Source organism: Hippocampus guttulatus, chromosome 11, assembly GCF_054856545.1.
Source record: "Hippocampus guttulatus isolate MCC_2025c chromosome 11, RoL_Hgut_1.0, whole genome shotgun sequence".
NCBI classification, from domain to species: Eukaryota; Metazoa; Chordata; class Actinopteri; order Syngnathiformes; family Syngnathidae; genus Hippocampus; species Hippocampus guttulatus.
The window spans coordinates 21,932,131-21,957,508 of NC_141271.1; the positions used below are offsets into that span (position 1 = coordinate 21,932,131).

Consider the following 25,378-nt stretch of genomic DNA (forward strand, 5'->3'; position numbering starts at 1 on the left):
CAGGAAACTAAATTGACAGATATTGTGATTTAAAAATACTCAATAAAATGCCACCCAAATGACGCTGTGCGATCATAAACAATACATTGCGCAATGTCGCAGTTTCATATAAGACACCAACCACACAATAACAAAACAAACTTTTCTTTGAAAATAAAGTAAACAGATCATTTGCATTTTGAGAATAGGCTATACAACAGCAAATAACTGAAAATGTTGAGCAGCTGAGATTGAACGAATTTTAGTGCAGGAAGCCGACTACAATGCGCCATTATAAATTGCAGGTGAACTGAGTCATTTTATTTGGTGACCATTAATACTACCGAAATAAAATAAGAAGAAATGTAAAATAAAATTCATTTACTCACCGATGTAGTGCCTGTTCGCTGAGCTGCAGATCTACGCGAGTGTCCCCAAACGTTTTGAAACGCACCGTAGCTTGTAAGTGCCCAGCCGTGCTCCGATGTTTCCTTGCTGCCTTGGTAAAACAACTTCAATGGGTAAATCCGGTGGAAGGTCCGTCTTGAAAGTGGTGTGGAAAGTAGTCCTGCAACCGGATCAACGTGGTCTCCTTCGGCCATTTTGGGTCAAAATGCAGCGATAGCTCCCTCTAGCAGGCGCTCGACCAATCACCGAACGCGCACGTCCAGTGACGACGTAAAGGCCGGGGCAGACTCGGGATCTGATTGGCTATTGCAAGCTGACTGTGCCCGTTCATTTCCAGCGCACAGGGGCCTGCTCTGTTTCATCTGAAGGCCCCGAGCAACTTTAGTTTACCTGGCAACACAAGCTAGCCGAAATAGGATTGGTTAAAAACTCTACCGTAATAAAGAAGTTATTTATCGATGTTATTTCAAATAAGCCACTCGACTAAGTGGAAATAATATGACGTAAAGAATACAGAGAATAATTTTGTTGACATATTTATGAAAATAAAATAGTAAGAATTAAATTTATGTTATTGTATGAATGTTTAGGCCAGCAGAGAAGGCATGGCTGGTCCCGAGGGTCCGCCACTGCATCCAGTTGATGCTCTGCGGCCCGCCCCGATGCTCAAGGGAACCTTCAAAAAGGAGAGCACACGTTTTAGTTTCCCACGCGAATTCAACATTCGGACATGAAAACACGACATGAGCCGATATCATCGTAAATCAATCGATCGACGTTTTTCTTATCTTATCGCCGCATTTAGGACACAAAAACGGGTTGTCTTCACAAAGGATGAGGGCAACTTTTGCAAAATGTTCTCCGGTCGTTTACACTTTATTTCCGATGCGCGGCAATGGCGGCGACGATGTCACGTGACCGCGCACACGGCCGTTTGAGGCAGGCGCGAAGAAAAAAAACAACAACACATCCAGCAAGCGCGATCGTGCCTCTTGTTTGTTTTGGAGCTTTGGCTTGTTTATCGTCGCCGCGAACGGCGCCACTTGGCCACGGGGTGTCGCTCTCGTCCCGGCTTCAAGGGGACGTCGGCAAACCGACCCGGTTCACATCGCAACCCAACGGCATCGGAACCTGACCCGATCCCTCTGCAAGGATGCCAAATTTGGCACCAAAAAAAAAAAAGAACAAGACCCAAGACAGAAAACGTCTCCCGTGAGATCTCGGTTGCGAGTTTTTGGCAGAACCCAAATCGCGTCGGAGTGCAACCCCGATTCGATCCGAGTCACAACGGGAACTGGCTGGAACACAACCTAACATCAACAAAACCCCAAATTGGACCCGAACTGACGCTGCCGCGCCAAAGTTGGGTTGCAAACTGATCAAAACACATCAGAACCGCTTTGCACCAAGTGTCAACGCCAGTGGACTTCAACGGAAATGCAACAGAAAGTGAAAGTGAAGCGAGTATGGAAAGCTCCAAAACAGGCAAGAATGTGAAAGTTGACCCCCCCCCCCCAAAAACAAAACAAAAAACAAAACAAAACAGTGACCCGAAATGTGAAGCGTGTCCCCGACAGTCCGGTTCCCAGCATTCGTCGGGTGGGGGGGGCGAAAATAATCGAGACGAGCGTGAGCCCAACCGCGGGTGTCATGAAAAAGAAAGAGGCGGCGTGTGTAAAAAGACGGCGTCAGATGGCCAAGTCGTCGGAGGCGGGGCTGAAGGCGGCGCTGCGCAGGGTGTCCAGGCAGTGGACCAGGAGCAGGGTCCCGCTCAGGTGCTTCCAGCGTTTGGTGATGGGGCTCTTCATGCGGTCCAGGCCCACGTGGAGGTCCTGGATCACGTCCCGGTAGCTGTCGCCCATCTGCGCCGCCCAGGTCACCAGGAAGTCGTAGGCCGGCTTCCACATGGCCTGGAACGCAAGTCGAACGTTGAAACGGTGCGGCGGAGAGAGCCAAGAGAGCGAGAGCGAGCGGCGGTCACCTCGCCGTCCACGACGCCGTTCTTGTCGCGGTGCGGTGCCTCGTAGGCGTCCATCTGCTGGCGGGAAACCTTGGCCAGGCGCTCGGCCAACTCCCGCCAACGTCCCGCCACCTCCACCGCCGTGGTCAGGAGCACAAAATCCATCACCAGACGAGCCACCAGGCCCTGGCAGTCCAACTTCAGCAGGGCCTGACGCACACGACAGGAAGTCGGCCCGTCAAGCGCGGGAAGTGGACGGCGGGCCGCCGAAGAAAACACACGCTCGCTTTCCCCCGTAAGACCTCTTTGAGTCGACTCGCGCTCAAGAAGCGAGTCCATCCGGCAAGAGGACTTCGGCACCCGGCGCTCCGCAACCTCTAGCTCGTGTCGCTTCCGTTTACGGCCAACAATGAGGCGGGAAACATCCGGCGGCTCGGGACGACGACGCGGACGCGCCTCCTCGCCGAGTCTCAGTGGGACCGAGGCTTCCGGAGCACGTCGGCGCTCGAAAGTCACGGCCGAGGGGGGGGGGGGGGGGGGGCGGCTCGGTGTCCCGACGGGATTCCTTCGGGTCTTCGGCGACAAAGCTCGGCGGAAGCCGCTCCAACGAACGCGCGGTTGACTCGTGACTACCTCCTGACGCACGAGCTCCCGCCACGAGGGCCCTCACAAACGACCAAACCCCACGACCGTCTAACTCGCGGCGGCTCATCCTGACCGACGACTACGCAGAATGACGACGGCAACTCAAGAGTAGAACAGGACCCGACGCGGAGGCGAACCGGCTCGCTCGCCATCAAACGGGAACGACGTACTAAGTCCTTTATCATACACACGCGCGCAGGATAAAATAGCAAGATAACAAGTGGTAATGATAGTCGTACGAGTTAGAGGGTAACTAACCGGGACTGGCGACGAACCGATGGCAAAATAGAGAACGGGGAGGTGTCGGGGCGGGGGAAGGTCCGAAGCAACCGGAACAACTGCGCGGCTTTCTTCTAAAAATAGCCTCCGGCGCGGACAGCGGCCAATCGGAGGGGGACCTGGACGTCACGCGGTCACGGCGGGGCCCCCGGCGTTAGGGTCCAAGAGAAACAGCGGCTAGCGCTGCCGCCGCGCCGACGGCGACCGCCCGCTCCAAACACGACGACATCGGCGTACGTTCTTCTCACTCGCTCGAAATCTTCGACTGCAATCTGCGCCGAAGTCGCCGCGACGTCCTCAAAACTACAAAGGGGACACGCGACTTTCTCACACACACACACCGCGGACTGTGACGGGAAACGACGGAGGCGGGCGGCAGCGAGACGAATATTGAGGAGGAGGGCGGGGGGCAGAGAAAAAAAGCCCAAACGGTAAATACCATGAGCAGCTCCTTCTGGAAGGACTTTGGCTCCTTGCCCTCGGCGTCGTTGCAGTCTTCCTTGAGCTTCTCCAGAACGCAGGCCACCCTCTCCGGCTCGCCGTCCGGCTCGGCCCGGCGGAAGCCCGCGACGGGCAGGTCGCGGTAGCCCAGGGCGTCGGCGAAAGCCCGCCAGTCGCCGATGTTCTCCATCAGGACGGTGCGGACCGAGGCGTAGATGTAGGTGAGGAACTTGCAGGGCCTGAGGAGCTGCTCCAGCAGCGAGGACGCGGTGAGCTCCGGCCCGCCGAAATAAAGGGGCTTGAGTTTTCCCGTCACCAGCACGTTCTTGGCGTGCACCAGCCCCAGCCGGCCCTGGTAGTAGCCCACGTACCACTCCTTGGTCCGCAGCTGGCCTTTCAGCCTGACCTTCTCCTCGCTCAGCAGCGCCACAAAGTCTCCTTTCTTGTACTCCAGCAGGTAGCTGTTCTTGGTCTGCCGGACCACCGTCTTGATCAGTTTTCCGAACCGGAGGTTGGCCACCCGCCGGTCGCGGAACACCGGGTACTTGGCGGCCGGGGCGAGCGGGGACAGGACGATCTTGCCCACTTCCTTCTTCTTCAGGAAGCGCCGCCGCGCCGACGTCTCGGGGCCCGTCTTGGGCGGCGGCGCGGGCGTCCGGACGCAAAACTGGGCCAGGATGGCGTCCCGCTCGTCTTTGACCTGGATCCTCAGGGTGAAGTCCGTAAGGTCCGCCCCGTCGCGGCAACCGATCAGGTAGACCAGCCGGCTGACTCGGCCCAGTTTGATCTGGAAACCCCGGATGACTTTGGCCTGCTCGCCGGCCTTCACCTCGTAGTTGGCCATGTTGGAGTAGACCCCGACGCGGAGGTCCTGCGGTCCCGACAGGACAAACTGGTGCTTGCCCCACAGCTGGAGCGCCGCGGGCGGCGACGACAGCGCCCGCTTCCCCGCCTCGCTCGCCAACAGGGACTTGGGGGCGCAATCGTGACCGAACATGGCCACGACCGTCTTGAAGGACGGGTGGATGTGCTTGGGTCCGTACACCCCCAAGGTCACCCTTTTGACCACGTGCTCCCACACGCCGCCGGAGTCCGACAGGGAGCGCACCACCCCGCAAATGTACACGCAGGGCTCCAAGTTGTCCACGGTCACCCGAAGCGTGTCGCCGTGCGGGAAGGTCTGCGGGATGGGGCTGTAAGGCCCCTCTTTGCAGTCGCTCCTGACGCACAGGCTGCGCGCCGCCCGGCGCTTTTCCGCTTTGACCACGGTCGAGGCTTTCATCTCCAGCGTGATGGCGCTTTTGGTCTCCATGTTGCTGAGCTTGAGCTCCACCACCGGGCCCGAGGCGGTGCAGCGGTCGTTGTTCAGCTCCAGGGGCGGGTCCAAGAGAGCTCTGATGGAGATCTGCTGGGTGTCGCCCTCGGCGACGTGGCCCTCGGGGACGCGCACGCATATGTCGGTGTCCGGCAGCCGGACGGCGCCTCCGGAGCGGTCCAGCCGGCAGACGATGCCGGTCTCCAACGGCTGCGTCTGACCCCAGCCCGGGTTTTGGCACAGGGAGTCCAAGTCGTGGCAGGACCTGGCCAGCTTGCGGTGCGTGAGCCACGCCGTCCGGAACGCCTCCCGGCTCCGGAACTGCTCGGGGGCCGGCGCCGTCAGGCCGCCGAAGAAGCCGCCGGCCGCGGGATGCCCGTCCGACTCGGCCCGCAGGGCGGACATGTCCGACAGACTGTAGGAGCGCTTGCTTCGCAAAAAGGGGTTATCCCTTCGGAGCCCGTTCCCCGCCGCCTGACCCGGAGGGCCGGAGAAAGCATCCGAGTCGGCGGCGCCGAGGGCCGATTCCGACGCCGACGGGGCGTCGAAGAGAAGAAGATCGGCGGACTCGCCCTCGCCGCTCGGGTCCGCCGGGCCGCGGGCGGCGCCGCGCAGGAACGGGTTGACGGAGGCGCGCGTGCCTGCGAAAGGATTTCCGTTGAGGAAAGCGGCGGGCTTCGGAGCGACGCCGGCCCACTCCCCCGCGGGGTCCGTCTCCAAAGCCGTCTCCTCCCCCGCGGCGTCAATCGTGCCGCCGTCGCTGAAGGACGAGTCTCTGAAACTCACGGGCTCCACGTAGGCGGCCGGGACGTAGCCCATCTCCGTGTTGTTGTGGGCGTACCACCACTCGCCGCCCGACGCGTCCAGAACGTAGAGTCGCTCGCCTTTGGAGAACTTGAGCGCGGTGAAGCCGGACGCGCGGTAGTCCTTGACGGCCACGACCTCTCGGGCCGTGCCGAGGGAGGCGCCGGCATCCGAGCGTAAGGCGCTGGGAGAAGGCGCTGGGAACGGAAGATCGGGGACGGCGTCAGACTCGAGAGCGCCCGCCCAACAACAACCGAACCCCGGCCGGACACTCGTTTCTCCGCCTCGGGCGCCGCTGCCGGCAACTTTTTCGCTTGGCCGTTGACGCGGCAGGACGTTCGCGCCTTCACTTTAGACCCTAAACCTTGACCGCAACAGCGTGACTCTTCACTCTAAGCCGCAGTCCAAGCCCTCACCGCCAAGAGCCGAAGGTCCGGGCTTCAACCCTGACCTAACCCCGGCCCGCTAAGCGCCGTAGCGATCCCGTCCTTGGGTCGGGAGCAATCCGAGCGGGCCGGCGCCACGAGCTTACCTTTGACATCGACGAGGCCGGGCTCGGACGCGCTCTCGCCGAGGTCGATCAGCGTCCCCTCCGACCTGCATCGAGGCAGCGAAGCGTCGCCCGTGGCCGCGGCTCGGATCCGATGGGCGGCCATGACCGGGAGCGGATTCTCTGGCGGCGGAGTGCGGCGTCAGCGGCGTCCCCCTCCCGTCATCTCTGAAAACAAGATTTCACCCCGGTGAGGCGTGACCCGCATTTCTCGCTTGATCCCGGCCCGCCCAAACTCGAGCCGCTTCGGCGCCGCTGGCGTCGCGTGCCGCTTTCCGGTCTCCCCGGGTGTCGCGTGAGAAGTCTCGCGGTGCGACTTGTGCGGGATTTGCATTTTCCTTTTGGCACCCGCGCCCAGCGATGCGCGGCGTCCCGGATGGCGACCGGCCGGGACCGCTCGCGGGAACGAGACCTTTGGGGTTTTCCTGAGCGGGTGGGAACCGGTGAAGACAGACACGCGGCGGGAATTGCGCTCCCACGGCCACTTGGGGGGCCTCAGCTGCAGTTGCCGCGGTGACCGCAGGCCTTCCATTTGCGAAAGGGCTTGAGCACGGCAACGCAAACGGCGCCGGGGCCCCCGATCCGCTCCGGCCGAGCGGACGCCGCGGCACGGACGCCCTTGCCGATGTCTTCCCCAATCTCCGGTGGCCCCCCTTGCAATTTCTTGACTTGACTTCTTTGTCACGTCCTCGCATAGCGTCGTCGCTCGTCATCGGCGATACGAGCGTAGCCTGTACTTAGCGGAGACAAATTCCCCGGGGCGTTCCGATGATAAATGAGTCGAGTCTGCGGCTACGTTCCGCCGACCCTTTTTTTGTGTGGACCGGAAGCAGCGCCGATGTCAGTTTTCACCCGATTCAACAAATCCAATTTGCACTCATTTCCTTCTTGGGGATTAGCGATTCCGACTGCGCGCCACGTCCTTTTCTTGACTTCTTTGGAGGCATTTTGTTTCCTGCGACTGGGCTGGACGCGACTGCACGTTTGGGCTCTCGGATGTCCGGGCACCCCCGACGTTTCTTACAGTCATGCTCCAGATCTGAGAAGACATACCACCTTGCGACCCCCCCGCCCCCCCCGCCCCCAATCCATTTACCCCACGGCAAAAAAAAAAAAAAAAAAAAAAAAAGGCCACACCCCACAGAAATACAAGCATCCTGGCCGTGTACTGGGGGAGGGCTCGTGTCCGCTTTGGGCCTCTTGCCGGGAAGCAGGAAGTGAGCGGCTGAGGAGGAAATGCCTTTGTGATGACAGTCTGAGAGCACTGGAAGGTCGATACTCCCTCTGTGTGCGAGCGGCACTCGGCTCTTGCGCTAGCGCGTCGCAGACCCGCGCTAAACAAAATCATCTTTCGACCACCTGGCCAAGCGGGTTAGTTAGCAACAAGCCACCTAAAAACGGTCCCCGCTGGCAGCAAATACTGGAAATCATCTCCCGCGGGGTCAAACGACGGCAACAATCAAACGATGATTCACTGGACGCGCAAAGTTACTCTTTAGCGTTCCTAACTGAAGTGCAAAACCGAGGTCAAGCCCTCTCAAGTGAAAAAAAACGAAAAAAATCTAAAGCGCTAGCTCGTGCCCCCATTAATGACTTTCACTGCAAACTAACTACCTAACGCTAGTTAGGTAGCGTCCAAATCAAGACTTGCTGTGCCAAATTCCGAACAATTGATTTCCGGGCCTCCTTTGATTGTTTTTTCCAAGTTGCTGCTCAGCATCAGCAGCAGGTGAACAAACAAACATTTGCATGTCGGGTTGTCACATGCTCACCGGCTGATACAAGGCCGCGACGTGACCCCCCCCCCCCCACCCCCCACACACACACACACACACGCCGATGGCGGGGGGTTCCACGAGGCTTATCTAAGATCACATGCGTCGCTGGAAACAATGAAGCTCATTCAAGAAGCGAGCCGAGATCAGCGCACGTTTCCCCAAAGGTCCAACAACGCGTCCAACAACATCTCCATGCCGAAACCCGATGTTGGCTTTCATCCAAGTCTATCTTTCCGATCCTTTGGCCTAAAACTGTGCGCCGTGGCCTCCCGTGACAATCTAGAATGAGGGATCTCATTTCCACAAAACGGCAGTCACGTTCCCCAAAGTTCTCTTCTTGCGGTGGCAACTGTGTTCCTATCCATCTCCCGCTTCTACTCGGTTGCTGCCTGGAGGGACAGCGGGAAATCACGATTGGCCCTCGTGACGCAAATGTCGTAAAGCATCCCGGCGAGCCACCAATCCGGCATTTTTTCACCTTATCGGGAGAATTTAAAACCAACCCTTGCGAGTCGTCGTTGCTGTTACCGAGGCAACGCTCTTTGCCTCGCATGCCAATCAAGGCATTCATCACCCTTTTGGTCAGAGTTGAGTTGAATTCCTCGCACTACTTTTTCCTTCCCCGCCGCGCTCAGGGAATTTCCCACCGCAGACAAACAATCCTGAAACAAAATGCCGCTCCAAGTCGGATGGACCGCCGAGGAAATATCTATCGATACGTCTCGGCCTTCCTGCGTGGAGTTTGCATGTTCTCCCCGTGCCTGCGTGGGTTTTCTGCGGGTACGCCGGTTACCTTCCACACTCCAAAAGCATGCGCGGCAGGCTGATTGAACACTCCAAATTGTCCCTAAGATGGTCTTTGGTCTCTGCGTGCCCTGCGATGGGCTGGCCTACCGCCCGAAGACGGCTGGGATGGGCTCCGGCACCCCCCGCGACCCTCGTGAGGATGAAGCGAAAAATCGATTTCTAATGATGTCTCATTATTGATGCCCGATCACAAATATTAGTCGTGTGCTATTTGGTCAAAATAAGCCTACACAGAAAATCGGTTTTCTGTTCCTAAATAAATAACACCGATAATAAACAAATAATGAAGTTATCCCGACAAGGAAATATGCACCATGAAATCGATGAATCATATCGTGTATTTTGGGGTTACTTATGACAAATAGAAACATGTTGATGGCGAGTCAAGTGTTTTCTTTGAGTTGCGCGTCGATCCCTGCCGAGGAGGGCTTGCGGTTCCCCTTTTTTTTGTTTAGTTGCCGTTCCCAACGCAGCGTTCACCGTCAGGGTCCCGGAGGTGACGTCACGGGGCCGAGAAAAACTCGCCGTTGTTTGCCGGTTTCCAATGCGACGGCGACATTCGGCGGCCTTCTCAACGCGGCCCCCTGTCGGCCCGGCGCGGACACTACGCGGTCCACTCAAAAGCGACAACGCGTCCCGTTCATAGTGTGGGAAAATATCGATCTGCAATCGGGCTAATCGCGGATCGAACGAGGCCGGATGAACCCGAAGCGGGCCGCGGAGCATCCGCGTTCCCGGTCTCCATGGCAACCGCGAGCTTAACCTTCCGCCGTCGCCGGAGCTCGGCTTCGCAACCGACTCGCTTCGGTCGCCTCGAACAAAAAGCTCCACTTTGACGTCAAGTCGGGGTCGGGAAGTCGTCGAGCCTCGGCGCTCCGCTCCCGGGATCGCAAACTTTCCGTGAATCCGCCGAGCGCGCCGCCATGACGACGGCCGCGCGAAGATGAAGAAGGAGGCGGAGAAGAAAAGATGGCAGCTCACCGGCTTGCGCGTCGCGTCGGGTCCCGCCAGCGAGGCCGCCGTCGCGGGGATTGCTTCGCCTGTCGGCCTGCTTGTGCTGGAGGCTCCGCTGACGAGCGAGTGAGGGAGAGAGGGAGGGGGAGACGGGAGAGGGGAGAGGGGAGGGGGGAAAGGAAGGCGACCAGCGAGAGCCCGCCCGCCGGGCCGGGCCGGGCCGGGCCGGGCCAGCGAGCGGCCAGCCCGCCTCGTGTCGCCCGGCCAGGGAGGGGCCGAAGCGGCTCCCCGCGCCGCGCGTCATCCGCACCTCTTTTCGTCACATAAGAAATACACAGCGGTTTGCGCGTGACGGCAATGTCCTCAAATGAGTTATCAACCCCGCCAACTGGAGAAATTCCTTTCTGGCACACGGGCAAAGCCACTTCCGTCGAAGTTGGCGCGGTGTCTTCAACGTCCATCAAAACAAAAGACGACCATTTGTCAATCAAGCCACATTTCCCTGCATGCGCTACAAAGACAAGCTAGTTCATGTTCAAACTGAAAAAGGCGCTTGTTTTTTCCCCCCCCAGCAAATAATCACAAACTTGAAATGTTATGGCTGCGACACATTCCCCAAAAAGCGTCACGTCAACATTCCAAGTCATCGTTTGGGAGGACACCGATTGGTGAAGCTTTGGAGCTGGAATTTGTTCCCCTTCTTGCTTGGCGTCCAGCTTCGGCTGCTCAAAAGTCCGGGGACTCGTATTTTATAATGCGCCGTACATTTTCAACGGAAGACAGGTTTGGACTGCGGGCAGGCCGGACGACGAAGCCGCGCAGGATGGGGCCGGGCGTCATCTGGCTGAAATAAGCAGGGGCGCGCTGCGGGAAAAAGCTGTCGCTTGGATGGCGGCAAAAACCCGTCCGGAGCTTTGGGCTTGACCGGTCGGCCTCGCCGTTGGCACCGAGGCTGCCGCCGCGGCATCACCGACGGCGGCTTTTCAACTTTGCGTCACCAAAGGTCCGGTTCTGGTTCTTTTCCTCTCGACGTCCGCAATTTTCAAAAGTTCTTTGAAATGTGGACTCGTCAGACCACAGTTTTTGGACTTTGCCCCCATCTTTGCTTTTGAATGACAGTGGTCAACGTGACCCCCGTCCCAGCTTTTTTGGGAACGCGTTGCAGCCCCAAAATTCAAAGTTGCCGATGATTTGCGCACAAACACGCATATGTCCCGCCTCATTGCTGCCCGCACGTATTCTTGGCATCACGCTCATGAGATGCTGTTGTTCCCGCTTTTTCAATCCACTCGTGATGATTTCCGTGTCTTCGTCACTTGTGGATCGGCGGGCATCGACAGACCGTCGCCACGGTAACGGGAGGCCTTCTCCTTGTTTTTCCACGCGCGCCGATAGCCCGGCAAGCGACGAACGCGGACCTTGTTGCCATTTCAAAGAGCCGACGCGCCGCGTGTCCTCAAGCGGCCAAGACGCCCCAAACGGCGGCCTTGTACCCTTTCGATGCGGGGCGACCCGGGCGAGGCGTTGCAGAGCTTCGACACTTGTGCTTGATTTAAAAATAAATAAGAATGACAATAATCCAGGGGCGGCCCGGTAGTCCAGCGGTTAGCACGTCGACTTCACAGTGCAGAGGTACCGGGTTCGATTCCAGCTCCGGCCTCCCTGTGTGGAGTTTGCATGTTCTCCCCGGGCCCGCGCGGGTTTTCTCCGAGTACTCCGGTTTCCTCCCACATTCCAAAAAAAACATGCGTGGCAGGTGGATTGAACTCTCTAAAATTGTCCCTAGGTGTGAGTGTGGGCGCGGATGGTCGTTCGTCTCTGTGTGCCCTGCGATTGGCTGGCAACCGATTCGGGGTGTCCCCCGCCTACTGCCCGAAGACAGCTGGGATAGGCTCCAGGCGACCCTAGTGAGGATCAAGCGGTTCGGAAAATGGATGGATGGATGGACAATAATCCATTTTGAATTGCAACCAAAATATTGGACCGAAAACAAACCCCGGCCTTTCAAATGAAAAGCAAATGCGTCGAACTTCAAAGTCATTCTGTGGCATTCCACTAGAGGGCAGACTCGTTCAACTCCTTCTCACAAGAAAGCAGAAAACAAATGCAGGGCCCCGCCTTCCTTCCGAGTTCCCCCCCATTCCATTCTTCCTGACTTCCCGTCAGACATCCTCGTTCCCTTTCCTCCACGACGCCGCCTAACATTCTTTCCTGACTCAGCCGTTTAGTCCTCCACGGTACCTTTCCCTCTGTCCTTCCATCCACTTGCGTTGACTGGAGACACAGCTCCCACGCAAGTGTGCCAAATGTGCCCCCCCCCCCCAAAATAAATGAATTCAAAGTCTCAACAAGTCTGAAAAGACTCGGGAGGGGCGAGTGGCGTTTTGCTTTGAAGCAGCCACTTGTGGATCTTGTGTGTGTCATCTGCCGGGTGTTACCGGCAAAGTGTGTGTGGCGACAACCAAGAATCATGGAAGCGCCCGGTTAGCATCGTTAGCCACAACCAGTTGCTCTTGAATTTGCTTCAAGTGCTTAAGGTTACTACTAGGTCAGTGGTGCTACAACCTGCAACTTCTTGAGACTTTGGTCCTAACTGACATTCGTTCATTCGTCTTCCGAGCCGCTTTATCCTCACGAGGGTCGCGGGGGGTGCTGGAGCCTAGCCCAGCCGTCTTTGGGCAGTAGGGGGGGGGGGGGGGGGGACACCCCAAATCGGTTGCCAGCCAACCGCAGGGCACACAGAGACGAACGACCATGCACGCCCACACCCACACATAGGGACAATTTAGAGTGACCAATCAGCCTGCCATGCATGTTTTTTTTTGGAATGTGGGAGGAAACCGGAGTACCCGGAGGCCTACCTGACATGTGGACCAAATTTCACGTTGCTTTGCTTAACTGCTCCTTGGCGGCTGGAATGATGCTCTCCAAAATGACCAACAACAACAAACGATGGGCCAATTAAATATGACATGATTTACCTTTGGGATGACCGGTCATCTCCAATTGGTTGAAAAGAAGTCAGGCGGGCTGTCACTCAAGTTAGTTGAGTGAGGGCGTGGCTTCGCTTGATGGCGCTCGACTAGCACCCGGGGGTCGCCCCCGGTAGTACACTCACATCATCAAGTACTCATCCGATTGTGTACGTGCGTGCATCGAGATGCGCGTTGTGTGTTAAAGTGCGGCCGTTTGACTGTCTGCGTGTACTTTTGTGTGTGCGTGCCTTTTTATCAATGTGTGAAAGTGTTTTCGTGTGAGCACGAGAATGCGTGCGTGCGTGCCGTCTCCAAGTCAGTGTACCTAAATGAAGTGTCAGTGTGTGTGTATGAGTGACATCACATCTTTGTGAGTCCATTGCAAATGTTTATTAGACCTTCTGGGCCACAACCACACCCAAAAAGCTAACAATAATGCCACGCACGCGCACACGCACATACACTGCTCCCTTCATCGGCCGCAAAGTGTTTTTGAGAGGGTTGCCATGGCGATGCGGTGATTGACAAAGATCCAAACGACACAAACGCGCCTCTGTCACACTCATGCTAAGCTATCTAGATAGCTAGCTTGATGGGCGCTAATTTAAATGCTTGGTGAACGTTCGGGGTGTTCCACGACTCACTTCCAGTCCGACGCATTGTTTGGCGTGTTTGCACGAGACGTTGTGGTGGCGTGACGCCTTCAAAGTCAGTTGTAAAGAAAAGTTCCAAAGGCCTTTGCCAGGACCCCTGAGGGACGCCTTACAATCTGCCACCATGGCGACAGGTTCCTCGGCAGAGTTCACGTCAGATGTCCCGTTAGGCGTTTTCAGGCACTTCCTGGTCCTCCTCTCCTGGCGCCGCCCCTAAGACAGTTATCGTAGCATCTTGCGTGTATCTGTGCATGTGTGTGCGTGTGTGTGTGTGTGTGTGTCTCAATCCGGAGGTATTCATCTGTACACGTGCGCTCTACCGTTCCATCTGGAGTGGTCCTCAGGTGAGTCGTGGTCACGTGTTTCATCGGGTGGGCAGCCAGTCGAGCCCCGGGATGGGTCGGTCGTGCAGCTCCTGCTCTTGGACTCCACCCCGGCCTCGTCGTCTTGCTTCTTATTGGCCAATTCTGCCCATCATACATGAAGACACTTTCCGATGCGTGTGTGCGTGTGTACATTGGCATGTTATTGTGCGTGTTTGCCATTAACTTTGCGTTTGTTGGATCTGTTGTGTATACATACTGGATGTGTGCGAGTGTGTGTGGGTGCGCGTGCACATACCACGCACGGAGAGTTCCTTCCATCTGTCCTTGTTGCCGTTGATGACATCGCTCAGGTGCTTCCTGAGAGCGGCCAGGTCAATGGCGGTCAAGGAGAAGTCCGTCTGTCCGTCATCACTGTCGCCGAGGCGGCCGCCGCCGCCGCGTCTCTGGACAGACTCCACGGTGACCGAGCCGCTTCCCGTCAGGCTGGACAAACGGACACGTCGGCGGTCAACGGCCGCGACGCATCCGGGCAATCTCAGTCCATCGCGCGAGGAGGCCACACCTGAAGCGTCGGTTTCCCGTCTCCCGGGCCTTCCTCTCCTCGTCTATGAGGGGGCCCATCACCTTCTCCGTCGTGTCCACCAGGACGCTGAACGTCGGCTCCACGATGAAGTCGATGAAACCTGACGATCAAACAGTCGGTGCATTTCTCACAGATCACCGCTTCACCGATGACAAGAGGCGCGTCGTCTCTCGAAGGTCCCGCTAGCACAGCGCAAACATCCATCCATCCGTTTTCCGATGCGCTTTATCCTCCCAAGGGTCGCGGGGCGCGCTGGAGCCCATCCCAGCCGTCTTTGGGCAATCGGCGGGGGGGCACCCTGAACCGGTTGCTGGCTTCTTACCGATCTGCGACTGCGCGATCATGGTGGCCTGCCGGTCACAAAGAGGAGAAAAAGGAAGGCCCAGCTCCACTTCTTTGTCTCCCTGTGACACAAAACACGCATTCAGGATGGCGATGGATGCGTGTGTGCGAGTGTATTTTGCGCGTGCGTTGTGGTGTGTGCGCGTGTACCTGTTGGAAGAACTCCTCCATGAGACTATGCGTCCAGCGGTAGTGCAGCGGCCACCTTTTAGCGGGGTGGCTAATGTCAGCGGCGTGCAGCATCAGAGACAGAACCTTCACCTTGTCCACACTGGAAACGCACACGCACACGCGCGCACGCATCACGAGGACAGCGACGCCAACGGACTGCGCAAACAAAGCTGAGGCGGGTCCAGCAAAGGATGAAAAGTGTGAGTGTGGGCGGACCCGTGCGACTGCGCCAGGGTGTTCCTCATGGTCTTGATCTGCTGGAAGTGACACGACATGTCCGTCGACATCACCATCTCGATCACCAGGGCCCGAAGCTCCCTGCGCAGCAGTCAGCGCTCAAGGCGGGCGACTCGTCTGTCGAGCGGAGTGCGCGCGCGTCTCAATACGCGCCAACGGGCGCCCGCTTCCTACCTCCAGTCGTCCTTGTTGAGGTTGACCAGGATGTTGGTGTCCTCCTCCGCCATCAGCCTGTAGGCGGCGCTCACGTGGTGGTTCTCCAGGACCGAGCGATCGTTGTACATCATGGCCACCTCCGACCTGATGCCGCGCGCGCGTCAGGTCGCGCCACCGCAAAAGGACGAACCCCGCGCAAAGGCGGCCTCCTACCTGGTGTGGATGTGGAAATTGTTTGTGGTTCCCGTGTGCTCAAAGTCGTGAATGGCGGCGGCAAAAACCATGGCCAGGATTTCCAGCTCGCTCAGCCAGTGCTACACACGAGACACGCGCCCGCGCGAGAATTTTACCCTCTGCAAGTGGAAAGCGCAGACAAGACGGCGTCGGTCGCCGCGCGGCCTCACCATGGTTCCGGTGTGCAGCATGAGGAAGTGCGCCGTCTGCGTGACGTCGGCGGCGTGGACCAGGTTGTGGTAGGGGTTCTTGTGCTTGCTGTAGCCGTTCTCCAGAGCCTCCACAAACTGCACCAGCGCCGGCACCGGAATCTGAAGCGCACGCACACGAATACGCGGCTACCGCGCGGCTAGCGCCGACGAGCCCGATCGCTCGGGGCTCGAGTCGACGCTCCCCGTTGAAAGAAAGCAAACGCCGCAAAGCTGTCGGGTGGCGCCGCCCGCGGTCGTTTGTTTACATCGAAAGTGAAGCTCGTCGCCAACGCGAGCGATTTGATTTCACTTTCGAGGCATGAACCGACGGCGGCCGGACGCGGCGACGTTCACAAAGCGGACAAAGCCGCAAGTCGGGGGGGAGGGGCGGGGGGGGGGGGGCTCGTCAGAAGGGAAGGTCCGTCGGCACGTGACAACATGAAGACGCGTGTACCCTGAACCTGTTGATGAGGTCATAGCGCGTCAGGAGCTCATAGACCAGAAACTTGAGAGCGTGCTCGCCCGTGCCCTCGTGAAGCGAAAACACGTCAAAGGACCACCGGTCCACCTTCTACAAAGCACAACAACAAACAAACAAAAAGAAGGTCAGAAAAGTCAACACATTCGTACTCGTCACGATGATCATAAAATGTCCCTATCGTGGGCGGACGCGCTAGCGCCAGCGTTAGCGGCGGCGGAGCCTCGGCGCTGCTCGCAAATCCCAATCGCTCACATCAACGCATGGGACGCAAAGAAGCATTTGCAATGCTCCGGCGGAGGAAATGCCAACGTACGAGAAAAAATGAGAATAATTAAGGTTCGACGACAAATCGACAATCATCAATATTGTCCGATAAGAAATCGCCCTACCAAAGCACATTATTTTCCAAAGGTCCTTCCTTTTGTCTTTCTATTCACCGGTCGAATCGGACTTTTCCAGAGATACGTTGGATTCATATTCAAGATGAGTTATTGTCTGTAAAAATGACCAAAATTCAGCCTTCTTTCTGTACTGTACGTTACACATACAGTACGTTTGACAAGAACGTTTTATCCACTCCACTCCAATCCACGGTCCTTATTTTCAATTAAAAAAAAGATATCTATAGATATATATATGCTTTTGTAAGGTTGTCTAATGAATACATGCTTTGATCCAGTTACTCGATCCAAATGAAACCTTCTCAGCGTTCGCGGTCAGCGACGTCATCGGCTTCGGCGACGCCACTTCCTGTCGAAAGAACCGCAGCGAGCAAAGTGCGATTCATTTTCGTTACCTTGAGAGCCGCGAGAGCCGTGGGCGGGTACGTCAGGCCGGCCATGTTGGACGTCCGTCGGTACATCCTGACGTGTCGCGCGCACGCACACACACACACACACACGCGCACACAGATAAGAAAACAGCGCTGCGCGGCCCGTCCTCCTCCAGCAGAAACGGATTGTCAGTTGCCACGACAACCGCGCTCCAAACACAGCGGCCATTTCACGGGTCATTAAGCGCACTGCCGCACACCCGCCCGTCAATGTCACCAAACTCCCCACCGGCATCATCGTCAGCCTCATGGAAATCATGGAAGGTGACGCTCAGAAGAGTTTTTCAAATCCAATTTGGACCGAGGGAGAGCGAGCCGTCAATGGCGGTCGGCGGGGAAGTTACATTCCATTGCAGTTTGTTTGGTTTTTAAAGGTACAGATAAATCCCCCTCCCGACAACAACAACCACATTTTTGTTGCCGTTCGAATGTTCCTTATTTTGAATGGATTTCAATGCAGAAACGAGAGGATTCCGTTTCCCTCGGCTGAAATGTTGAAAAGGGCCGCTTACCTCTCGACGAAGATCCCGGCCTGCACGGCGTGGACGATGCTCCTGAAGCGGGGCTTCTCCTCGGGCCGGCGCTTGGCCACGCCCATCTTGCGGCTGAAGGTGCACGCCAGCCAGTCGCGGACCTCCCTGGGCACCGACTCGGCCGGCAGCTCGCTCAGATCGTCCTCGGGGTCCAGCAGACGTCTGCTGGCGAGATTGAGCGTGAGAGCGTCGGAGAGCATTGCTGGATTGCGCGTCAAAGTGCTTTTTCGGGGTCGTTTTATTTTCGCGGAGCGCCTGAGAGTGCCCGAGTGTTGTGTCTCAGCGGTGCGCGTGAGAGCGTTTCAATTTGAAGAAGGCGTGAGTGATGCGGCTTTGTGCGAGAGCGATTCGTTGCCGTCTGAAACCAAGTGTTGCGGTTGGGCGACCGTTTTGTGAATGAGAGCATTTCAAGAAGAGTTGTGAGTAGCCTGGGTAAAAATGTTTCACTTGTGACGCTATTCCTTTCTTTCTTTCCGTTTGAGTTGTGCGCATGAGAGCGAATCCAGCGGCAAATGCGCGCGGCTCGGCCGGCGAGCGCGGGGGGGCGGGCCCCTTCTGACTTGGTCTCGTCGGCGTAGACGGCGTCCAGCATGGCGGCGGCCAGCCGCAGGTTCCCGCGCAGCTCGGCAAGGTCCGGCGCGCCGCCGCCGTCCAGCGCCGCCATCGCCGCTTTCAGCCTGAAAAGAAAACGGCACACTCGGTCACGGAAGGCGCAAACGGAACAAACGAAGGCAGGTCACTTTTTTGCCTGGCCTGGGGGGTCGTCCGCTGAGCTTCATGCTAACATAAAAAGCAAAAGGCCATAGGCGGGCGAACAAATCAGTCATGATTGTCTGACAGCTTGTTCCATTCTCCCGATTAAACAAAGCGGTGCGTATCTTTTGGGAGGGGGCAGGCAGGAAGGGATCGGCGGCCTTCGTCCCATACGCTGCGCCGAGGCACCGCAGCATCGCCAACGCGCCGCAACGCAGTACCGGCAGCTCGGATGCTCTTCTTTGCCCCGCTACCTTTGTGAAAATCGTTCATTTGTTGCCACGGCAACCGAAGCGCACGCACGTCCCATCGCGGAACGCTTGGGCCTCGGCGGACATTTTGGAAATGTCAACTAAGCTACGCTAAGCAAACGTTTAATGCGCGGTGTCGTTTTTGGCATGTTCGGAGCGCTGGACTTTTGAGGAGGAAAGGCATTGTGCCACCGTCATGGTGACCAAACGGCATGGAATGCGTTTTAGTAACCATGGCAACAGGACGGAGACATTTCTTCGGTCAAAGTCATCGTGTCTCGACTGGGAGCCATCATTTGCAAGCGTGTCGTGTGAGTGCTTGTGCGCCGGTCTTACCTCTGTGACGTGCTTTTGTATTTCTGCCTGCAAAGAAGAACAAAAGAAAGGTCGCGCGTCATGACTGGATACGGACGGCTCCAAAGTAAGCAACAACCATGACGTGACGCGCACGTGGTGGGCGCGCGCTCCGTCAGGGTGCGTTGCCAGCGGTGTCGCGCCAGCCAACGCGGCAACGTTTCAACGCGCACGACGACACGCCGGCAGACGAAAACAATGCAAAGCGCCACAAAAGCGGGATGTTCAAAAGAAACACTCCGCTGTGCTTTTCTCTCCGGGTCGCTCGGTGCGCCGCATTGGGGTGTGCGTGCGCGTTGTCGCCATGGAAACAGAGGCCCGCAATGTACCACGCGCGCGCCGACATTCTTCAAAACTAACGGGACCCCGGACGCGCATCATTCGGCCTTAGCATGTCATGATCGTAACATGTTAGCGTGTTACATGAGAGGCTTGTAACATGGAACATTAGGATCATATTGGCGGCACGAATCAAGACGGCATCACGTTAGCGTGTGACATGGTAGTATCCTGATAGTTAGCATCACGCTAGCACGAGGGTCATATTAGCGGCACGAATCGAGATAGCATCGTGTGAGCGCACGTGGCGTTAAAGCGTCACGAGAGGTAACATCATGTTAGCGTGTGACATGACAGTACAACACGAGAGTAGCACGAAACACGTCCATCCGGAGCGAGCGCCTAGCCTGACAGTTAGCATCCCGTTAGAATGTAGCGTGAGCGCTAGCATGAGCTTCTTGCTACGTCGACCTTCCATATTTGGCGCCCTACCTGATTTGTCAGCGTCCACTCTAGTTGACCCAACTAATCTGTGCATGCGGTCGACCATATCGCGTGCTCTACCTGATCTGCTGTCCCACCTTCTTTCCATTTCAACCTTATGCGCCGCTCGACGCTACCCCGGCACGCTACCTTCTCTGCTCTTCTCCGTGATCTCTCGTCCTACCTCATCTGCGGGGCTCTCCCTAATTTCACACTCGGCACGACTTTTTCTGTTGCTCTACCTGATTTGTTCATTTGCTCTTCGACCTTCCGTTCCCGAGTTTGACCTTTGGAGCCCCGAATCGCAAACATCTCCAGAGGCCTTGACCCTAACGAACGGTGACAATCTCACAAAAGTGAATGTTGACACATTCAGCATCAGCTGTTGTTGCACACCTTTTAAGATTTGGAGATTTGACGATGGCGCGTCTAAATGTATCCCTGGACTGACAGTTGAACCCCCCCGACCCCCAAAAAAACGGATTTCTATTTCCACAAGCGGTGTTGCCGAGTGACTTCTGCGGCACATTTGCAATAAAAAGAATGTGAGAGACACTTGAAGCAAATGTGTCTCCCTCACTGTTTGTTTCTCACACGTTCATGTGAGCGCACGCGCGTGCGTGACAAGACTTGGCACGTGGATGGCAAAAAGCCTCCTTCAGCCTGTTGCATTTGTTTGTTGAATGACAAATAGAGAGGACAAGATGGCCGCCGCACGGCAGCTGTGCCAAACGAGACGTGGCCGTCGCCAGCCATGATGATGATGATGGTGACGGTGCCCTCACGCGGCGGGATGCCTCCGAGTGGCGTGAGGGGGGGGGGACCGCCGGGGCTCTCGGGGCCCCAGACGGGGCTAAATGCCCAGCGGCCGACGGGGAAGGAGGCGGGGTCTCACCGGAAGGCGAGGCGCCCGGCGCTCGCCCCGCCGGAACGGAGCGGAGTGGGAGTAGCCGCCCCACGACCCTCCCTAAACAAGAATCAGGCGAGGGCCTGGTGTGAACCTCGCGCGGCACCGGCGAGAGTCGTATCGGGTGCGGGACCCGAGGGGGCAAGTCCCCTGACGGGGGCCGATTGCCCAGGAGGAGGAGGAGGAGGACGACGACGTCATCACTAACGCAGACTTCCGGCGTGGGGCCGCCACGTGAACCTTCTCGGTGATCCAATCGGGATCACGGCGGTGAGCGTTGGCCCGCTAGCAGGCGACGGAAGGAAAGGCCTCCAAACGTCGCGGGTGTGCAACGAGCTCCTCGGCGAGCACAACCGCCGCCGCCGGACCTCATCCGCCTCGGGGCGGCTCCACTCGGCCGACCTCGGGTGGCGCTTTCCCGCCGACGTGCCGACTCAACCAGACCTTCGGAGGGGCCCTCCCGCGCGGGCGGGTCCGCCTCGCCGGGCCTTCCGGCCGGCCCGCCTCGGCCTTTGCGACCTCACGGAAAGGCTCTTGGGTTTTCGATCCCCGGGCCGATGTTCTAACTCGGCCGTCTATCGAGCCGCCGCTCTCGATGGCGTCGTACGTATCTCGCGCTTTTCGCCGGTAACACGTACGTAGCGCGTAGCATGTGACACGCCGGCTTCCTGGTGGGGGCTCTCAGTTGCCACGGCAACGACGCACCATGCCGCCACGATGGCGCGGCGATGACATCGGCGTCGGACGACGACGACGCTCGTCCCGGTCTCGCCGTTTATACTTACATTCCTCTGAGGCGATTGAGAACTTGACTGCTGTGGTTTTGCTCCAGAGAGTCCACAAAGTCCTCCTGCTCCTCGTCCCGCGGCAGCTCCTCCACGTGTTGCTCCTCTTCCCGCGGCCGATTGGCCGTCCGTTGCCGCGCGGCGTTCTCCCGCAGCAGCCGCGCCTCCTCCGCGGGTTGCTCTTCTTCGGACGGCACGGCGTCCCGCTCCCGCCGCATCTCCTCGGCGTGAGCCTCCACGCCGTCAGCGAGCCACACCCCCTCCTCTTCCAGCTGTCGAGCCTCCTCCCGCGGCATCTCCTCGATGGCTTGCTCTTGCCGCGGACCCTCTTCTTCGTCCTCTCGTGTGCCATTCTCCCGTTCGTCCTCTGCCCGCGCCTCCTCAGGTGCACCCACCTGATTGTGCACCTCCCCAGGTTGATGCTCCTCTCCGTCTCCCCCCCGTCGCTCCCGGTCAGCCGGCTGTCCCTGTTCCAGTCGCGCCTCCTCCTCCATTTCCATCGCCTCTCCCGGTTGCGCCGCCGCCGCCTCCTCCACCAGGGGTATCGGGGCCTCCTCTTGGCCGTGGGTGTTCATGTGGGCGTGGAGGAGGCGGACGAGGAGGAGGCCAGGACGGAAGGTCCAAAGTTCCTCAACTCCCTGTTTGGGGACGGACAGATCTCCGCGACGATGACGAGGAGTTGACGGGTGGAGAGAAAGGTGGAGGGAAATCGGGAGCTGCGAACTTCTGGACACTCCGGAGCATCGGATTCCTCGTCCAGGACTGTGTCGCTGTGGCAACGCGGGCAGGAAGCGAGAGGGCGAGAGAGAGAGAGAGAGAGAGGGCGGCGGCAGCGGAGCACGTTAGCCGGCGTTACCGTGGCAACACCAAAGCGGCCGGTTGCTAAGAGTGATGGAATCCTGCAGTCGACGCGCCATCAGCTAGCGCACTTCTCCTTTCTTCTGTCTGTCATCACCGCTTTCGGCCGTCCTTCGCCTCCTTTTCTCCACGCCCGCCAGCCCCCCCGCCCTCCCTTTCTCCTGACTTTCCCGTGTCCTCGCCTGCCCCCTTTCTTTCCTCCTTCAAATGTCTCGTCCTTTGCTCTCTCACTCGCAAGCTTCTTCTTGGCGTCTCTCCCCTCTCCCTCCATTTCTCCTTCTTTGTCGCCCTCCGCTCCTCCCCTTTGCTTTCCATCCTCTTTTTTTATTCTTTTGAGCGGCGGCGCGCAGGGGCACCTCGCGCGGAAGTCTTCGTCGGCGTCGCGATTGGCCGTCGCCCGGCCGGAGAAGGTCACCTGCCGGGGCCGTGAGGTCACGCGCGCAAGGACACTTTGCCAAGAAAGCGGGCGTGGAGCTCGACGGCGAAGACAGAAAGTGAGAAGAAGAAAAACAGGGAGCAAACCATGGCAAGCGAGAAGCGCCCCCACTTGCGCCTCGTTGTTGGCGGGACGTTGAGAAATTCAGATGGGAACAATTCAAGTCAGAGGGCGACATTTTCGGAGTTCCCGAACGTATCAAAGATTAAAATAGTTCAATCAATGAATGAAACGCACCCGAAAAATCTTCTGGTCTAAAATGGATCAACGAGACGGAGGGTGAGACGAGCCAATTTTGAAAAACGAACAGTTGAAAACCATCAGAAGAGTTTGCGGCCGACCCAATTCAAAGCCTTTGACCCCCACTGCTGGTCCAACGGGAGCACAGACCCAAGAGCATCTTTTTTTCCCCCCCCCATCGGTTTGCTTTTTTTGACTCAAGATGGTTTTTCCGTTGAGATTTTTGACATGAAAAAGATGGCGGAGGCCCGAGCGTCGGCCGGCTGCGCCGTCGCGCTCCTGACGATGACGAGGAGGAGAAGCAGCAGAAAGGGCGTGGGGAGGTGGCTGGGCGGGTAGGGGGGGGGGGGGGGTCCACTTTGTCACCAGTGCAACAATCCGTGACGGGATATGATGCCAATGAGCTCACCGCATGACGCGAGCGCTCCGCTCACCTTTTGACCTTTCATCGGCATCCTTTCACTCGGGTGACTTTTCGCTTGGATTATTTGACGGCAAGTCGACACTGAGCGCCATTTTATTGGACAGAATCGGACCGGAGTGAATTAGCCTCAAGTGACGGGAAGGCGTTTCTTTTCCGAAATAGTCATCTCGTCATACGTTCGATTTTCATCTCGGCCCGGATGAAAGTTGAATGCATTTCATTTCATTTGCCGCAAAAGTGATGCGAATGAATTGAATCGAATAGGCGCACATGTCTTAATATGAGGGAATGAAAATCACGAGCGACAAATGACAAATCGATTCAAGCCGCGGTCACGGGAGGCACGCGGGGATGGCGAGTGACCACCAGAGGACGCCAGTTCCTGGCGTTTTGACGCCGGCGAACCGCCAAAGTTGGCCCAAGAGGCGCTCGTCGCGTCCTGACAACCGCGGCAAAACGAGGACAAGACTGCGCAAACTCGGGCCGCAAGAACGAGCGACGCTGCTTTCGTCTCTCCAAACGGCATCCCGAGTCAGTCGTGCGAGAGACCCACACAACGTCGCCGCGCCTCGCCCGCGCTCCCGTTTCCTTTGCGCTCCATCGCGTCGACGCGCTTCGCGTTGGCGCTCTCCATTTTTCATATGGCGTCGCGTCCGGGTGCGCGAGCGGCGGTCTCGGGTGGGGGTCGACACTCGCATTCCGTGGGAGTCTCGCGCTTCCGCGTGCGGCGTCGCGTTGGCGTTCTTTGAGCGCGCCACCGTGGGGGAGTCTCGTTGCCACCCGCTCCCGCAAAGGCGGGCCCGCACGCGCCTTTGAAGGCCCGGGCCTCATGTGCCGCACGTGTGCGCGCACATGCGTGTGAGCGCAGCTGGCCTTCTATTGATGTTGGAAAGGATCGCGCTCGTTTCCGAGAACATTTCGGTGCGGAGAAAAAGGACGGCAACGCGGTTTTTTTCCTTCTCTTTTGGCCTTCGAAGGGGACTTTTGGCACGCGCGTGGTCAGCATGCTCGTCGTGTACTTGGGTTGTCCTACTCCATGCGCTTCATGGGAGCGACGACTTTCAGGGAGGAGAACAGAAATGCGCGAAAGCCCTCGTGAGGCACGCGCGCAAAGAAGGGATGAAGGAAGGATCGGAGGAGGAAAAAGTGCTGACGGGCTCCCTTCTGCGTGTTGACACATGAGTCAGAAAACCCATCGTGCGTGCGTGCGTGCTGGCAGTCGGTCAAGTCAAACACGAGAAGCTCGCGCTGCAACATCTGACAACCATTACTGCTATCAGCCCCCACCACCGCTTTCCACTTTGCAGCGTCATCCCACTCGGTCGGAGGAGTTGATGCGGCCAGCGCCAAGGTGGACTCCGTGCGTCAGCAAAGGCCGAGATGCCGTCGACCGAATGACGGAGGCGGGCTGCGCCGGCGAGCGGCCATCTCCCGTGGGGGGGGGGCCGTGAGCACTTCGGTCCCACCGTCGCCTCTTCGGACTTTCTCGTTGACTCCAGTGAGAAGTTTGCATCGTTTGGTTTCGTTGGTTCACTTGCGCCCCGTCGACTTTGCGTCTTCACTTTGTATGCGGCGATGGCCGTTTGAAAGTGCTCGAGAAATACACTTGAGTTGCTATCGTGGCGTTTTCTCGTCACGCGGCGCTGCCTTCGCATGTCTTCGGGCAGAGGGCCAACACGCTTCCAATCAAGTCAACCCGGCTTGAGGCAGAAGGGGGAGGGGGGACACTTGAACCCCAGGGCTGAAGGGGGGGGGGGGGGTCGGACAGAGGCCAGAGAAGATGAGGGCCGAGGCCGAGGAAAGTTGGACGGGGGAAGAAGAGCGCCTGGCAGTCGAGAGTTTCAGAGGTGGCCAAAAGTGAGGGGGGGGGGCCTGCCAGGAGGAAGGCCTGAGCCGAGCCTCAGCAGAGGTGAGAACGGCCGGCGTTGACAGTTGGCAGGAAAGGGAAGGGAAGGAACGTGTGGGGGGTGGGGG

The 25,378-nt window shown here is 57.9% G+C and overlaps 2 protein-coding genes across 7 annotated transcripts; both read right to left on the minus strand.

Annotated features, from left to right (window-relative positions):
* Positions 1–1,928: 1,928 nt before the first annotated feature.
* LOC147198682 (SH3 domain-binding protein 4-like) lies at positions 1,929–10,468 on the minus strand. Of its 2 annotated transcripts, XM_086124122.1 has the most exons (5): positions 9,948–10,441; positions 6,364–6,549; positions 3,711–6,028; positions 2,369–2,557; positions 1,929–2,297 (listed from the first exon to the last, which is right to left on the minus strand). In XM_086124122.1, exons 2-5 carry the CDS (start codon positions 6,485–6,487, stop codon positions 2,076–2,078), a joined length of 2,853 nt encoding a protein of 950 aa, XP_085980248.1. In that variant the 5' UTR covers positions 6,488–6,549; positions 9,948–10,441; the 3' UTR covers positions 1,929–2,075. The 2 variants fall into 2 exon arrangements, with proteins under 2 accessions (XP_085980248.1, XP_085980249.1); XM_086124123.1 differs by lacking the exons at positions 1,929–2,297; positions 2,369–2,557 and adding an exon at positions 3,260–3,574 and having other exon boundaries at positions 9,948–10,468.
* A 2,802-nt stretch (positions 10,469–13,270) lies between these two features.
* pde1a (phosphodiesterase 1A, calmodulin-dependent) lies at positions 13,271–25,138 on the minus strand. 5 transcript variants are annotated; one of them, XM_086124348.1, is made up of 16 exons: positions 21,447–25,131; positions 18,975–19,001; positions 18,195–18,311; positions 17,614–17,799; positions 17,066–17,132; positions 16,243–16,359; positions 15,768–15,908; positions 15,577–15,677; positions 15,382–15,507; positions 15,187–15,288; positions 14,950–15,070; positions 14,780–14,861; positions 14,437–14,557; positions 14,170–14,357; positions 13,869–14,015; positions 13,271–13,761 (listed from the first exon to the last, which is right to left on the minus strand). In XM_086124348.1, the coding sequence occupies exons 1-16, from the start codon at positions 22,019–22,021 to the stop codon at positions 13,715–13,717; spliced, it is 2,265 nt and encodes a 754-aa protein (XP_085980474.1). In that variant the 5' UTR covers positions 22,022–25,131; the 3' UTR covers positions 13,271–13,714. The 5 variants fall into 5 exon arrangements, with proteins under 5 accessions (XP_085980474.1, XP_085980475.1, XP_085980478.1 ...); XM_086124349.1 differs by having other exon boundaries at positions 17,614–17,796; positions 21,447–25,130; XM_086124352.1 differs by lacking the exon at positions 15,187–15,288 and having other exon boundaries at positions 21,447–25,138.
* Positions 25,139–25,378: the final 240 nt, after the last annotated feature.